The 16646-nt window shown below is 38.5% G+C and overlaps 2 protein-coding genes across 3 annotated transcripts; one reads left to right on the top strand and one right to left on the bottom strand.

Annotated features, from left to right (window-relative positions):
* Positions 1–4552: 4552 nt before the first annotated feature.
* Thap5 (THAP domain containing 5) lies at positions 4553–10849 on the bottom strand. The gene is given in 3 exon segments (XM_059279863.1): positions 4553–5163; positions 5165–5489; positions 10261–10849. Coding segments are annotated over 3 exon segments (1356 nt in total). The 3' UTR covers positions 4553–4721.
* Dnajb9 (DnaJ heat shock protein family (Hsp40) member B9) lies at positions 10487–14225 on the top strand. Of its 2 annotated transcripts, none has more exons than XM_059279325.1 (3): positions 10487–10557; positions 12276–12502; positions 13695–14225. In XM_059279325.1, the coding sequence occupies exons 2-3, from the start codon at positions 12286–12288 to the stop codon at positions 14144–14146; spliced, it is 669 nt and encodes a 222-aa protein (XP_059135308.1). In that variant the 5' UTR covers positions 10487–10557; positions 12276–12285; the 3' UTR covers positions 14147–14225. The 2 variants fall into 2 exon arrangements, with proteins under 2 accessions (XP_059135308.1, XP_059135307.1); XM_059279324.1 differs by lacking the exon at positions 10487–10557 and adding an exon at positions 10778–10856.
* Positions 14226–16646: the final 2421 nt, after the last annotated feature.

The following is a 16646-nucleotide window of genomic DNA, read 5'->3' as shown; positions in this document are numbered from 1 at the left end:
GGCTAGCCTCAAACTGAAATCTACCTGCTTCTGGTTCTTGAGTGCTGACATTACAGGTGGGCTCCACCACATCCTGTCAGAAACACTGTTAAAATCTAAATTTATCTCTTCTCAGCCTCTTGAATAAGATCATGCAAAAACCTAAGTTCTGGGAGCTTGGACCAGAACTACTTATGTGCCTATAACTGATTAATGATGATAGGTCCTTGTTCATAAGATTTCTCTGAAACACACTGTGATTAAGTCAGATAATATTTCAAATTTTCTTTTATTCTTCAGACATACTTAAGAATTGTTGCCAGGTGGCGGTGGTGCATGCCTTTAATCCCAGCACTTAGGAGGCAGAGCCAGGCAGGTCTCTGTGAATTCGAGGCCAGCCTGGTCTACAGAGCGAGATCCAAAAAAAAAAAAAATTGTTTAGGCATGGGAATAGCTCTCAACTACTGCTTATAAATTTATACTGGCTTTGAATCTACTTTCAGTTAGATAAGGCTATCTTATACAGCAATGCCTAGTTCTTCTCTGGGAATAAAGCAATATTGTGGGCCCTTACAAGCTCAAGCAGCAGCATGAAGCTAAAGGAACTTGCTTTCAAAGGGGCCAATGAAATACAAATGTCAAAACATTAATGAGGTAACTGGGTTCTGTCTTTTATAATGTGACCATTTCCCACCCTATTCCTTGGGTGCACTTGCAGCCTATGAATTTGATTCATCAGATGTCAATTCCTGAGTTTACTTCTTTCACTAGTTAAAAAAAATGTAAGCTGGAGCAATTCAATCTCTTGGAAATTTAGAACACTAAAATTTGAGTAAACTAATCAATACTGGGGATCAAAGCTAAGGGCTCACAATATAGGGGTCCTGTTTTAAAGCCATATAGAATGGAATGAAATAAGTTGCTATTTAGGAGGAAATAGGTACCAAGACTCTCACTTTACAGTAGGGGAAGGAAAGTTCCTGTTATAGATTGAGACTGTAGAACACTTTACCCGATTTCTTTACACTTCTTGAATCCTTGCTACTTCCTAAGAAATCGTTAACTGTTTAATATAAATTCCTGGTATTTGCTATCTAGCCATCTACTCATCCACATTCCTCTTCTTTCAATCCTGTCTTCCTCCCTTTCATCCATCTATCTACATCATTTGTCCTATTTCCACTCAGAATCTGAGGCATATTTACTCTAATATTTAGATTTTCACAAACTTCTAAAGACTACCTCCAAATCCTAGGAAATATTTTGATTTTAGAATGCAAGGGTTAGGAGCAAATCTGTGGCTTATTTTATCTCATTGTGTATCACATGACAATAATTGAGTTCTGCCCACATTTTCACAGGGCTTATAGCTGTAGGTATCCAAAGAAACAAAATACAAAGATTACCACTCCCTGTCCTAATTTGGCTGAGGGTAACAATACATTTTGAATTTTGTATATATTAGGCCTTAGTAGATAAATGTAGGAATATAAATACAACTTTTGACCTTTGCTATTATACCATTAAAGAGAAATCAAATAACAATGTTAGTATCTGACATTGCTGTAGCTTTTTACAGTTTACAAATAACTTTCACATTTTACTCAATGCTTGGAACCTCTGAATAAAACATTAATTGTATTTCAATAAGAAACCTGGCTTAGTGAATTAAGCAACACAGGCTGAGATATGCTTTTAAGGGATGGGGGTGGAGACTTAAACCGAATCTCAAATAGATTAAGCACTTGTATTACTTTCTTATTGTTGTTGGTAATAATTGCCCCAAATACAGTGAATTAAAACAACATAAACATTTTTATAGTTCTTTAGAAGTGAGGTATAGGGTGACAGTAGAATGTGTTTCATTCTAGAGGAAGAATGTATGTTTAGACTTTTAGAATTGGATTCCTTGCGGTTTTAGGATTGAGGTCATCACTTTCTAGCAGGTTGTAAACTGTTTCTAGCTTATGGATGCTTCCATGTTCCTTGGTTTCTCCTTCCTGTCTTCGAAGCTAGCAAAGTGGATTGAGTCTTCACATTGCATCTCTCTGGGATGCATCTCTCAAATCACATTAGTTATGACAAAAATAACTGACAAAAGCAACTTAAGGGTGATCTGATATTACAGCAAAAAAAGTGAAAAAAACAAAACAAAACCGACATTTGAGTCCAACCAGGAGTGGAACTTAGTTAAGTAAGAGTTATCTTTTATAGGAGAAATGGTGAAGAGTCACAGTGTTGAAGATGATAGAGATAAGGAATCTCTTTTGTTGTTCCATTATCCATCCCCAAACTACCACCTTAAAATAAACACTGCCCACAATTTTATACAGCTATGTGAGAGGTACTCAGCTAGGTTCCTCTCGGTTGCATCTGGTGTCATTTAGAGCAGCTGGCACCTCAGGATCAGTCGTCTCAGCCTTTTTTGGGGGGTTTTCGAGACAGGGTTTCTCAGTGTAGCTTTGTGCCTTTCCTGGAACTCACTCTGTAGCCCAGGCTGGCCTTGAACTCAGAGATCCACCTGCCTCTGCCTCCCGAGTGCTGGGATTAAAAGTGTGTGCCACCACCACCCGGCTTCATCTCGGTCTTAGAGACTATGAGAATGGGCTTTTCCAGCATGGTGTTATGGGGGTGGGGTTATCTTACATGGCATCTGGCCATCTAAGAGTTAAGTGCTCCTAAAGGACATGGAAGATGCTAGGACAATGACAGGGAAAATTTGGAACTGCTATGTCACATTTACAACATTCTAGTGATGCGATCAGTCACAGAGCCTACCCTAATTCAAGGAGGTAAAATAACTCTATCTCCAGATAGGAGAACTGTAAAGTCACATTACAGAAGAAGATAGAAGAAAACAATAAAAACCAACTGGAAAAAGCCCATAATCCAGTGAAAGAGGGAGCTTTAGATAATATCATGATATAAAAAGAACACAAGCACTGTTAGGGCAATACAAACAAAGCTCAGCCCAGGCATGTGGTGCATGCCTGTCTCTCTACTTGAAGCAATCAACAGGCTGAGGGTAGGCAGATGGATGACCAAGTTTGAGGTTATCCTGAGCTACATACATAGGAAGATCCTGTCTCAAAACAAACAGACATCCCTAAAGAATGAGACCAATAGCACCTTGCTCAATACCACAGGCAGTAACACATTCAGTTGTTCTGAAGCTGATTCTCAGGGACAAGTCACCCATTCTTCGCACCTGTGCTATAAGTGGTCTTCAGTTTTACATTTATTTCTTAAGTACAAATGAAAGGTTGTGGCAGCAGTGTCCCGGGGGCTCTGGCACTGCCCCTGGCCTGGTAGCTGTATCTCAAGGACCATTGCATCTCACCTTCAAGAACTGGCCCTTCCTGGAGGGCTGCTTCTGCATTCCAGAGTGGATGGCAGAAAGGCTTTTTTTCTGATTCAAAAAAACTGAAATGTTGGGAACCAGATAGATGACAACCCCATAGAGGAGCATAAAAAGCTTCACCAGGGTGTGCCTTCCTTATTATCAAGAAGTTTGAAAAACTCACCCTCAGTGAATTTTTGAAACTAGAGAAAGAAAAGCCAAGAACAAAATTGCAAAGGAGACCACCAGCAAGCAAAAAGATTTGAAGAAAGGCCCTCCACACCATTGAGCAGATAACTGCCTTACAATGAGCCCTTGCTGGGGCTACCCGGACCTGAGTGATATACCACATTCAAGCCACATGTCTCAGAATCTGGGAGATGGTGGCAGCAGGGGTGAGGATCAGCAAGGGTAATGGAATAAAATCACTTAAGAAGTCAAAACAAAACAAAACAAATGGATACAAACAATATTTTTACCTATATCACCATCAATTTTAGATAAATGTCTTAACTAAATAATCATAATATTTCTAAAATATTTAAGATTAACACCATTGAACTTTTTTGGTTTACAAATTATAGGTTTATAAACACAGGGTGTTAAGACACTTAAATGTATTCTAATGGTGAGCTACATATATACATATAAGTGTATGTATATGTATACACATATATAAAAAGTAATATATATTCTTTCAACTTTAAAAGTATCTCTCTTGACAGCTGAGTTTAACTAAAATAAGATTCTAATAGTAGTATTTTCCTTTATATTATAGGTATGTAACTATAGCCAAATGGTTACACAATACAGAAAAGATACTGAGAATAATCTAATCATTAATATTAAATTCTAGCCATCTTTTACTATTACATAAGTATGTATCATCATATAGAAAATCTGTTCTAAGCAAAGTATCTTTAAAGAAATAGTATTTATATATTAAGTGCCCTTATTTTATAGATTAGGGACTAAGGCTCCTTTATTGACTCCAGCCCTGGGGACTGATTCCCAAGGCCTTGTACAAACCAGGCAAGTGCTTTATCACTGAGCTACATCCCCAGCTCTCTGAGGGTCAATATACTAGCTTGTGCCAGCCGCACAACCAGAACTGATATAGTCTGGCCAATTTTGACTGCATCTTTTTCCTATTATTTTATAAATAAATTTTATCATTTTAACTATAATTGGAAAAATTATCAAGTAATAAAACTATTTCTTCAGCCAAACAACTCTTTTCATTTCCCCTTTTTTACTGAGCATTGTAAGAACAGGATGTTGTTTGTAACATTGGAGCACTTTCATAGCTTCCAAGAACTTTATCTACAGGACAAAGTTCACTTCACAAATGATTTGATTTAGCTGGAAAAAGCTTATGTAAAAATCATAGCTTTAAAAACTTTTATCTCACAGTGACTTTATACATTGGGAAATAGTTCTCTGTTATCTTGATGTTTTCTTCAGATAGCCAGTTCTTCTGCTGTAGTTGGCTTAAAAGAGTTTCCAAAGACATCAATCTTCCTGGAATTTGTTGTTTTTGTAGCTCAAGAAGAGTGATCCTTGAGTATAGGTTAGATACATTTTGCCAAAGATGTTCCTTATTTGTATCTTGTCTGTAGTATGAATGTTCAATATGTAAGACTTCAGCACTGTGGTCTACACCCTTATTAAAGGAGTCTTCAATGGCTGTGTCTTCCATTTCCATGGTTTCCTTGGAAGCTGGTATGAAAGAATTAACTGCAGGTTTACAATTTTCTGTGGGTACTAAAATGGCAGTAAAAGATTTGTTGTTTATGTTTAATTCTTCAACTGTGCTGAAGAGGAATGAATTTTCCTGACCTGACAGTTTCCATGAAATTATTTATAAAGTTTGGATTAACAAGATGGTTAGTAATTATGTCTTCTGAATTTGAAGTTCTCAAAGCAATAGCTGTAGAATTTCGATTCTCAGAAGATGCACAAAATCCAACTACACCTAAATCTTGATTTATTGATGTTTTTAAGGTATCTTGTTTAAGAGGTAATATGTTATTTTTTATGCTTTCTGCTCTTGAGTTGGTGGCTTCACCAGAGCAGATGAACCAAGTAATTCTGCATGTTCTTGGTAGTACATCTTTGTTACCAGTATTTTCCTTTGCTTCATTTGATGCACTTGATTCTTCAGACTTAACTTTTCAGCACACTTCTTTCTCATCTCCCAATTTTCTCTTCTGAGATTGTTTTTTTTTTAGAAGTATCTTTTCCCTAGAAAATATTTTTAAATTCTGAAAAACATATACTTATAGAATCTCATCAGTTATAACTATGTAACTTTAACTTTGAGCAGTACACTGGCCAAACAAACTTATTCAAGCACGAAAGTTCTACTTAAGTATATCTTTTAATTAATTTTTAAAAAGCATTACACTCTTCAATATATGACAAACAGTTTAGGTCTTTCAAATGACCAGTGATTAAAGCATAACCCAATAGTTAATTTTAATACAATGTAAGTATGCATATGCTATTTTTGTTGTTTCTTAAACTGCTTCATAAGTTTAAAGAAACTGTCATCCTTTTAGTAGCAGTACAAATTAGTGTTGCTTTTTACTCATGCATCTGTTCTCTCAATGGTAATCTTTCTTACTTTCTCTACTCAAGTCACCTTGAAAACTGTCCCTGCAATGTGTCACCCTACTCAGCATTACTCCCTCTCCACTACTTCAAGACCTGACAGTCTTCAGGCAAAGACGATATTGTTGGGATTGCAGTGTGCTTTAAATAACAGATACACCATCTGATGTCAAAAGAGTCAGAAGCAAAACGGTCACTGCACAGGAACCAAGAATCTCACTTCATATTCTTTAACCACTTTTCAAGTCTTTGTCATGTACAGGAAACCTGAAATTTAAAAAAAAAAAAAATGGAAAATAAAAACTTTGATGTATTCTTTAAAACTTTGAATAATTCTGGCCTGCACATTTAAATAATCTCTCATTGAGTGTTAAAAAAGCAAGGTAACCATCCCTATCAATTAACAGAATCTCTACAACTATCACCACCCTGTCTGTGCAGTAAGAAAACCAAGATATGGTAAGTGGCCAAAGCTTTCATCTGAGAATAGCTCATAAAGCACTTCAGTGTTCCTTCAACTAAAATGCGTTGCTACAAAGGATAAAATTTATATATACTCCTATGGGTTATACATTACTATTATATGGCTTGCTAGAAGTAGCGAATAAATGCATAAATTACAAGTTCTCATTTAAACCTACTTTATATAGGATATGTCAAATGGTTTGCTGCCTACAACTTTAGGCAGTATTAACATTTTAGCTTATTTTTAATGTTTTTGAGACAAGATCACTGTGTAGGCCAAACTAGCCTCAATTTCATGATCCTCCTGCCTCATTCTGAATGCTAGGATTACAGGTGTGTACTATCATGCTCATCTTGTTAATATTTAAGGGAGAAGTCAACTGAAACAAATGATTTACCTGAAAAAAAAATTACTAATATTCCATTCTCTTTACTACTGGGATTTGCATGAGCTCTACTTATGTGCAATTTAGTCGAATGTTTCTAGATGTTGATATCAATTGATTAGAAACTGTAACATTCAAGTTCTGAAAGAAGAACTCTGATGCAAAAACGAACTGTGTATGTTTACATGTTCAGCCTCAGTCAACTGTGATGATATATCCTGAAATCCCAGCACTTGGTTGGCTGAAGAAGGAAACATTTTGTTCCTGTATTGACATTCTGAATTTAGGGCTGGTTCTAGTATACTGAAATATACTTTATAGACAAAAGTTTATTGATGGCAGTGCCAGAATTTGACAGAAACAAATTTCTATTAGTTTAATAAATTTAAAGTATATTAAACAATAGTTGACAATAATTTATATCTCATTAGATGACATTCCAAAAACATAACCAAGGTATATACTATATAATTTCATGTTCCTTTATATAGTTACAATACAAAGCTTCTTACTCAAAACATAGCTTTATACTCTCAATCCCAATTAATTTAGTTTATACTTTGTAAAATTAGCATTTTTTTTCTTCCCTCAAGTTTTGGTAAGTTTGCAAGATCCTAAAAGAAGAGCCTCTGTATGTAGGAAATAACTTTTAACACTGACAACTTTATGTAGAAAAACCAGATGACCTACTTTAGGGAGTTGTCACCAAATGAAATAATATGTCTTTGGAGAATCTTTCAACCTTAAACATATAAATATATTGGGGTTTTAAGTATGATAGGCATGTAACATGAATCTTAAAAGGTCTTATTAATAAAAACAAACCCGAAGCCAGGTACTGGGGTGAACGCTGAAAGGATCAGAGAAACAGAACAGGCCACATCCAACCTCACCTCGCCTCGCCAATTTCTCAGCCGATCTTGTTTCCTCAGACTGAAAGCCTCTGAATCCTCATCCGAATGGATCTCAGTTGAACTGCTGCTAAAAGCCAAAAGCTTAACAAGGCTCTAGTTCCTGGTCCTCACGCCTTATGTACCTTTCTGCTTCCTGCCATCACTTTCTGAGATTAAAGGCGTGTGTCACCATGCCTGGCTGTTTCCAGTGTGGCCTTGAACTCACAGAGATCCACATGGATCTCTGCCTCCTGAATTCTAGGATTAAAGGCGTGTGCTACCACTGCCTAAAACTATGTTTAATATAGTGGCTGTTCTGTTCTCTGACCCCCAGATAAGTTTATTGGAGTGCACAATATATCAACCACATAGGCATAACCAAAAAAAGCATTTAAAGGCAAAAAGGACACGTTCAAGCTTTTGTTACATTTAAAATAAGAATATACTTTTTATAAATTCATGGAGTATGCAGCATGTAAGTAATTTCCTGTACCTACATGCAATGTTGTATAACAAACCTTTATAAGTGTACTTTGTGGATATCTTTACTAGTAACTGGATTGCACTACATTTCTGACCTACTTAGCCATGCTCTTTAAGAAATCTTCTAGATTGTTTCCTGAATAATTTCTCACATTCGCTTAATTTTTTTTTGGTATTTTTCACTATCTTCTGTATTTCCTCTAAATTCATAAGACAGCACATTTCTTTTTTTGCTGACATGGTCTTTCCTATGTTGCCCAAAGTGGCCTTGAACTCCTAATTTTCCTGCTTCAGCATCCAGAGTGTTGAGACTACAAATTGCACCACCATGCCCTGCCCAGAAAATAAGCTGAACACTAAATGCATACAAATAAAGCACTAGATTCTTAAAAATTGATAGTAGAAAAAATTTAATTCTGAAATTATGCCCTCCATAGGGACCAAAGGATCTGAAAGATCTTTGACTTCAAATCTCAGAGCTAGAGATTATGACATTGGCCTTTCAACTAACCATGAATTAGATTTTTCTTTCTAAATATCACTGCATTTTGTGGAAGGCATTCAAGGAAACCAATCATGGAAATAATGCCATGTCATGTGAATTACTTCGGTTTATAATTTTTTTCACATTATTTGCCTGAACCATTATTGAATAACAGCATCAGGACTAAAGAAAAATGTTAGTCTCAAAATAATTTTGAAGCAAATGAGAAATCAGGGTAGCTCTATCTGGATTACTTTTACTTATTTATTTATTGTTTTTTTTTTTTTTTGAGACAGGATTTCTCTGTGTAGCTTCTATTTATTTATTTGTTTGTTTTTGGTTTTTCCAGACAGGGCTTCTCTGTGTAGCTTTGTGCCTTCCCAGGAGCTCGCTCTGTAGACCAGGCGCCCTCGAACTCACAGAGATCCGCCTGGCTCTGCCTCCAGTGTGCTGGGATTTGCCTGGCTCTGGATTACTTTTAAATACAAGGGGAAAAAATGGAAATGGAATTATTTGAACTGCACTGACTTTCATATATATAAATTAAGCACATACTCCAAATACTGCTTTATCTGTTTACCCATAGAGAGAGAAATTTGAGGCGCTGAGAGCTTAAATACTTTGCAAAAGTTACTAAAGCCAGGGAACCAGGGTTTGAACTCAGCAAATCTGGCTTTGGAACCTTGCCTTGGCCTCTGAATGAACTAAGTACTTACATATTGTTTCTGAAATATTTCATGCTGTCATTTAGGACAAATTTACCTCTCACGATCTCTGCACTAACTTAAGAGTATAAATATCCTTAAACAAGACACAAGTTTTTAATTCCAGTCTAGCAGAATTTTCAAGGTTGGTCATCATTTTGGGTATCAGTTTTCGCAGGAAAAACCCAGGGTTACATTCCACCTGTGTGACCAACCTCACAGGAACCTCACCTTCCCAATTAGCGACTCCGATGTACTTTAAACGTAGTTAAAAGCAAGGAAAGGGCCGGGGCCACTCCCCCACCTCCGCGCACCGCGCAAACTTTACTGTTTTAAACTTGAAGCCGGGCGGTGGTGGCGCACGCCTTTAATCCCAGCACTCGGGAGGCAGAGCCAGGCGGATCTCTGTGAGTTCGAGGCCAGCCTGGGCTACCGAGTGAGTTCCGGGAAAGGCGGAAAGCTACACAGAGAAACCCTGTCTCGTCAAGTACAGTGGACTCAAGCCCTTGGGGAAACTGAGGACTAATAAACTAACAGGTGACAGACCCAGGCCTGGACGCCCAGGGCCACTGACACACCCCCTAAGGGTGAGGCTGAGTCTTCAGGTCACCCGGCTACTTACGGACAAAAGCTCAGCTTCCGGTCTTTATTACGACCGCGGCGATTTTCTTGCAGCAAACGCCCAGCAATACGCCGGGTCAACCTGACCCCGAGGGGCGTGGCCCAGCACGCCACTCCAAGGCGGGGCCTCAGGCCCCACGCGCAGCGCAGCCCACCGCGCCTGCGCGGCGGTCCGCCCCAGGGAAGGGTGTGTGTGTGTGTGTGTGTGTGTGTGTGGGGAAATCGTCCACTCACTTCCGCTTCCTCAGGCTCTAGCCCCACCCCCTGGAGGTTGGTGCCGGAAGTGACGCACAGCTCAAACGGCAACAACAGATTTCCACGTGCGCGTAAGGCGCCAAAGTCAGGTGGGCCGGCGGCAGCCAATGGGGGAGCGTTTCGTGTAGGTCTCTCTCGGGGCGGTCGCGCCGGCTCCGGACTCCCGCCAGTAGGGAGCGGGCCGAGCGGCACGGAGGCAGGTCGGCCGCTGGAGGCGAGGTCGGAGCGCGAGCGGCGGGGCGAGGGAGCCGGGAGCGGCCGGGAGCGGCCGGGAGCGGCCGGGAGCCAGGAGCGGGGCCTCCGCGGTGTGGAGAAGCCTCTGCGAGGCGCACGGGTGAGGATCGGGCTGGGCGGCGCGGAGACGGTCGGGCCCGCTCTGTGCACGGGCTCGGCCTGGGCGTCCTGCGGGCAGCGCAGCGCAGGGACCCCGGGGTGGCTGCGTCACAGCTTGCGCTCTGCCGTGGGCTTGGGGTCCGCTTCCCCGAGGCCAGGCCGGCGCGGCGCGCAGTCTGCCGGCGCGGCCCGAACACGGACCCGGCGCCCCAGTGGAGCGGGCCGGGACGAGGAGGGCGCTCCCATTGTTCGGACGGAGTCGCTTGGACGGGGTAGTTAGGCCACCCAAACATCTCCAGGGTCAGCGTGAAGCCCTGGAAGGCGCCTGGCTGTCAGTTGTAGACTCTTGAGTGACCAACCGCGGTTTCTGAGCTCGCCCGGCAAGCTCCGCTTACGTTTATTTTTATTTTTATTTTTAGACAGGGTAATCCTGGCTGTCCTGGAATTCACTGTTGTAGACCTCGCTGGCCTTGAACTCTAAAGTAATCCGCCCGTCCCTGCCTCCCGAGTGCTGGGATTAAAGGCGTGTGCCACTATGCCTGGCTTCTGCTTGTGTCTTTAGATCAAGAGGTTGGACTTTATGGTTGGTACGCGTGACTGTGACTAATTCTCAGGAAAAAAGTAATCTACCTGCTAATTAGGCTCAGAATAAGCCACAGGAGAGGACGGCTGGCAGTTTCCACAAACCATAGTGCTTTTTCGTCAGCCTTGTTATGTCATCATAGGTTATTAAGGACTTCTGTGGTACAGCATTCAGAAAAGCAAACCAAAGAGGTAGACTTCATCCCGAGTATTATGTATTACCAATAATTCTAAGTAAAACTGAATGTTTTAAAGAGAAACAGTTTACTCGCTGAGAAATTTGGAAAACCTAATAACCTAATTTATCCAAAGTACAAATTATTTCCTTCCTCTGGTAGCCTAGCCTTAGTAGAAGTCTTAAATTTTTCTAATTTTCAGCTTTAAGCAGAAGTTATTTACACATATTTCTTAAGTATTTGGGACCTTACATACATGAAAACTGATTGTTGGAACCCTTTTAAGAGCAAATAGATTTAACCAACTTGAGGAACATCTTTCCTTCCCTACATTTGCCTTTCTGTTAAGATTCTAGCCAAACACAAAGGAGACAGAATTTTTCAATAATCAGGTCGTATTCTGAAGCTAGATTTTGTGGTGTTAAAGATAACACTGAGGAAGCTGGAGTAGGACTATCAGGAGAAAAATATTCTGAAGAGTTAATATCTTTAACATCACAGGCAAACAACAGTTCATTACCAACATAAATAATAGAAATCTTGCCTTCCTAAGAAAGTATCAATTTAGCTTTCTTTTCAACTGATAAGGAAAAGACTTGCTAATAGACTCTTTTTTTTTTTTTTTTTTTTTGGTTTTTACGAGACAGGGTTTCTCTGTAGCTTTGCGCCTTTCCTGGATCTCGCTCAGTAGACCAGGCTGGCCTCGAACTCACAGAGATCCGCCTGGCTCTGCCTCCCGAGTGCTGGGATTAAAGGCGTGCGCCACCACCGCCCGGCTGCTAATAGACTCTTAATATTAGAGATACTGACAGTACAATATCGTGAGTATATGATACTGTGTGCATAACATTTTGATACTGCTGTAAGTCTATTATACCAAAGGTTTGTTGAGTTCAATTGCTTTTTAGAAGTCTTAAGATGTGTTCCTTGCGTTAAAACATCTGTTTTCTTTCTTTTTTAGGATATTAGAAATGGCTACTCCCCAGTCAGTTTTCGTCTTTGCAATTTGCATTTTAATGATAACAGAATTAATCCTAGCCTCAAAAAGCTACTATGATATCTTAGGTGTGCCAAAATCGGCTTCAGAGAGACAAATCAAGAAGGCCTTTCACAAATTAGCCATGAAGTACCACCCTGACAAAAATAAGAGCCCTGATGCTGAAGCAAAATTCAGAGAGATTGCAGAAGGTAAGTAAATGATTCTTCATGCAGTCTCATGGGTATTTTATAGTAAGGGCAATGGTAACTGACAATTTTGTGTGCTCTGAAAGATGGAGCTGAGATGAGTTTGTAATTATTTTGTTAGAATAGATACTTGGCTCCTGAGCAAGTAATGAATTATAGTAGGTAATTTTCTTAGTTTACAATTCTAAAAATATTGGAAATACACCATTTCCCTTATTTATTTATTTATAAAAATGGATATTAGTAGGCCAGTTTTTCAGCATTTTTCTTTATTAAATTTTTTATTCATTTTACATAACAACCACAGATTCCCCCTCCCAACCCTCCTTCCACTCCTCTCCAACCCCCTCCCATCCCCTCCTCCACAAAAGTAAGGCCTCCCATGGGGAATCAGTAAAACCTGGTATATTCAGTAGAGGCAATTCCAAGCCCCTCCCCCTGCATCAAGGCTGTGCAAGGTTTCCCACCATAGGTAATGGACTCCAAAAAGCCAGCTCATGCATCAGGGATAGATCCTGATTTCACTGCCAGGGACCCGTTAAACAGACCAAGCTACACAAATGTCTTGGGAAGCAAAAATTTTTATTAAGTAACTTAAACTTATTTTACTGAATATTGACTTAATATAAACACAATAGTTTAAAGGTGTCTTCTTTACTTCATCTATATTTCAAACCAATGTGTCTTTAAAAAACTTAAGTATGTTTTGTCTTAACACTAGTTTAAAACAAACTATGTCTTGCACATTACTTAAGTAGTTAATAGGCCTAACTAGGAGTTGGAATTAAACATTTACTTCAACTAAGAACGTGAAAAACCTGATTTTCTATTAGTTAGATACATTTGATAATAATTCTTTAATAATACAAATCACAGTTTTGCACAAAAAATATGAAGATGAACAGATTAATTTTACCAACATGTTTATCTGTGATAGCTTTTATTTAACAAATATAGCATATTAATTGAAGGAATAATTGAAAGATTGTTCTAACTACTGATGAGTTGATAAAACAAAAGTCCCTGCCTTGTTTTACAATTTATATTTTATATTATTGTTATTTGTAATATTTTGTTTGTGATGTGAAATTCTTCCCTGAAATACATAGAATGAAATCATGTGTTTGAAGTTTACATATACATAATTTTGAATATTTTATCTTAAGTTGCTAAATGATTTTTATGTCTCTTTCAGCATATGAAACACTCTCAGATGCTCATAGGCGGAAAGAGTATGATACAGTTGGACACAGTGCTTTTACTAATGGCAAAGGACAACAAGGAGGTGGAAGTCCTTTTGAGCAATCTTTTAACTTCAATTTTGATGACTTATTTAAAGACTTTAATCTTTTTGGCCAGAACCAAAACACTCGGTCTAAGAAGCATTTTGAAAATCACTTCCAGACACGCCAGGATGGTTCCAATAGACAAAGGCATCATTTCCAAGAGTTTTCTTTTGGAGGTGGATTGTTTGATGACATGTTTGAAGATATGGAGAAAATGTTTTCTTTTAGTGGCTTTGATACCACCAATCGACACACAGTACAGACTGAAAATAGATTTCATGGATCTAGTAAGCACTGCAGGACTGTCACTCAACGAAGAGGAAATATGGTTACTACATACACTGATTGTTCAGGACAATAGTTGGTTCTCTTTGTTTCCACTAAGCCCACTTAGTTTATTCTTTCTCACTATGTCTGATGAAAAAACAGTTTTCTGTGAACTATTTTGACAAACGCATGACTTTACTTACATTAAGCAGTTGGTTATAGGTATTCCATATATTAAATATTTTTCTTTGACAGATTCAATCACATTCAGCTAGTAGACAACTCTGATCATTAATTTTCCTGATTAGGAAAGTTCTTTTAAAAGATCATTTGCAAGATTTTTTTTTCTTATCCTTTGATTCACTAATTTGGCCACACCCCAAAAAAAAAATTTGCAGGCAAAACTCAATTTGCCTGATACATACTTAAAGATTAAACTTTAAAAGTTACTATAGATATAAATTGTGTGAACTTGAGTAATTTTTGCAGTGAACCTCTGCTAACTTAAAATAGCATGCCCTGTAGCACCTGTGACTTGGGTTACTAAACGTCTATGAAACTGTAATTGAGTCAGTCAGTGAAGGAGACAACAGGCTTTTGGCTAATTGCCACTGAATGCTTTAGAAAGTGATGGTTTAATTATCACAAAAAGATGCCTCTTCTACAGTAGAATTGGTGTAACAGGAATGATTGTATTGCACGTAGTTAAGCTGAAAAAGTTTAAAACTTATGAAATATTGCCAAGAGATTGTGTTTGGTCCTGGGCTAATGATTTTGCATGATCAAAATCATAGCTACCTAAATATCTTTGTTTTTCATTTCTTTCTGTTTGTTGACTTTCTAGGTCTTAATTGTGTTTGGGTTTTTTTTTGTGTGTGTGGGTGTGTGGTTTTTTTTCCTCCAGTGTGTATGTAATTTCTCTGGCACTTATCTTTATCTAGAGATTGACTAATACCTCATTCTTTTTGTAAAAGCAGCCAGTAATTTCTGTGCAACCTTATATGTGCAATATTTTTAAATCCTAAGAAATGTGTGCTTTTTTTTTGTTGTTAGAGTTATTTCTTTAGTTCTGCACTTTTCCGTGTTATACTCCATATGAGTATTAATCCTATGGATGCATATGAAAACTAGTAATGTCTCATGCAATATTGTGTGTGAGTGAGAGATATAAATATTTACAACCTCGTCTTCACTGTCGTCATTTTTATTATGCAGTTCGGGGTTATACAGTGTATAAAATGGGGCATATACTGATTAAAGGTCTTAAAGTTTTGTCTAACCTGAAATCACCAAGATGATCTTATTTTATTGCCATTTGGTAGCTTCTGTTGTGTTACCATCTCATATTTCAGTAGCTTGAAGGTTTTGTTAACTAATTTTTATTTTCTTTTTGAGAGCAAGTGCTGTGTCACAAGGCCTTTCCTAATTAGGCCTGGTTGAGAAAAAGCAGAGACTGCATAAAACTGTAACTATCTTTGGGAATTACCCCTCCCCTCAACACACACTCTCTCTACCCCTCCACTCAAACACACACAAACACAATCTCTCTCTTCTTATCTCTCTTGCAGTACTTGAAATGATCCAAGGTATGTCAGGTACTCCTGTCATTAAGTATATTCCTAGTCCTCTGAGAATTCCTAGCCCTTTGAGAATTGTGGGTGTGTATGTGTGCACATAAATATGCAGGTGCATTTGCCTGTGCAGGCCCGAGGTTGATGTTTGGGTGTCCTCTATTGCTCTTCACCTTATTTATTTGCTTATTTATTTTTGAGGCAGGCCCTCTCACTGAGTCAAGTTTTCAATATTTCCTAGACTAGCTCTAGGTTTGACCTCTAGTCAAATCTCTAGGTTCCTCGTGTCCTCTGCCCCACCCACCTCCACACACACACAAAGTACTGGGATTGCAGGTATAGGCCACTGTTCCTGGCTTTTTATGTTAGTACTGGGTATGTGAATTCAGATCCCCAAGCTTGCATTTTATCTGCTTTGCCATCTCACCCCACTTTAAGAATTTTTAAGAAAGTGGATTTATTTTTTTCATGGATCTTATTTTCTAGAAGTTACATCTATTATTTGATAATAAGAAAAGTCATATCTTAAATGTTAGGCCAACAATCATAGCCTTTAAGAAAAATTAGTCAAAAATATCTAAAATACCTCATTTTCAAGTGAGTATTAACAAAGGATGAATTATTTTCACGTTATTAACATGTATATCTGCTCCTAACACCTGATTATCTTCATTCTTCCCATTGTGGATTCTGAATATTTATTTTGATCTCTTAAGAATTTATTGCTCTTTCTTGGGCATGGTAGTATGTACCTATAATCACAACCCTCCAGAAGCTGAGGCAATAGCATCCCAAATTTAAGGCCAGCCCATGCTATGCATGTAGACCCTGCCTTAAACACCAAAATGATTTGTGCATTCCTGAGATAATTCTAGTTTTTTGAAATGTTTGTTGAGTAAAAGAACTCACTAGGAGATTGAGATTCTTATTAAGCAGAATAAAGACATTGGTAACAGTCACTATTCAGTATGTCTCAACATTTTTTAAATGTGTACAGGGTTATGTGGGATTTTTAAATTACAT

Source organism: Peromyscus eremicus, chromosome 14 (assembly GCF_949786415.1).
Source record: "Peromyscus eremicus chromosome 14, PerEre_H2_v1, whole genome shotgun sequence".
Taxonomy (NCBI): domain Eukaryota; kingdom Metazoa; phylum Chordata; class Mammalia; order Rodentia; family Cricetidae; genus Peromyscus; species Peromyscus eremicus.
Note: the sequence above shows the minus strand (reverse complement) of the source record. Positions and strands in the feature narration are given on the sequence as shown.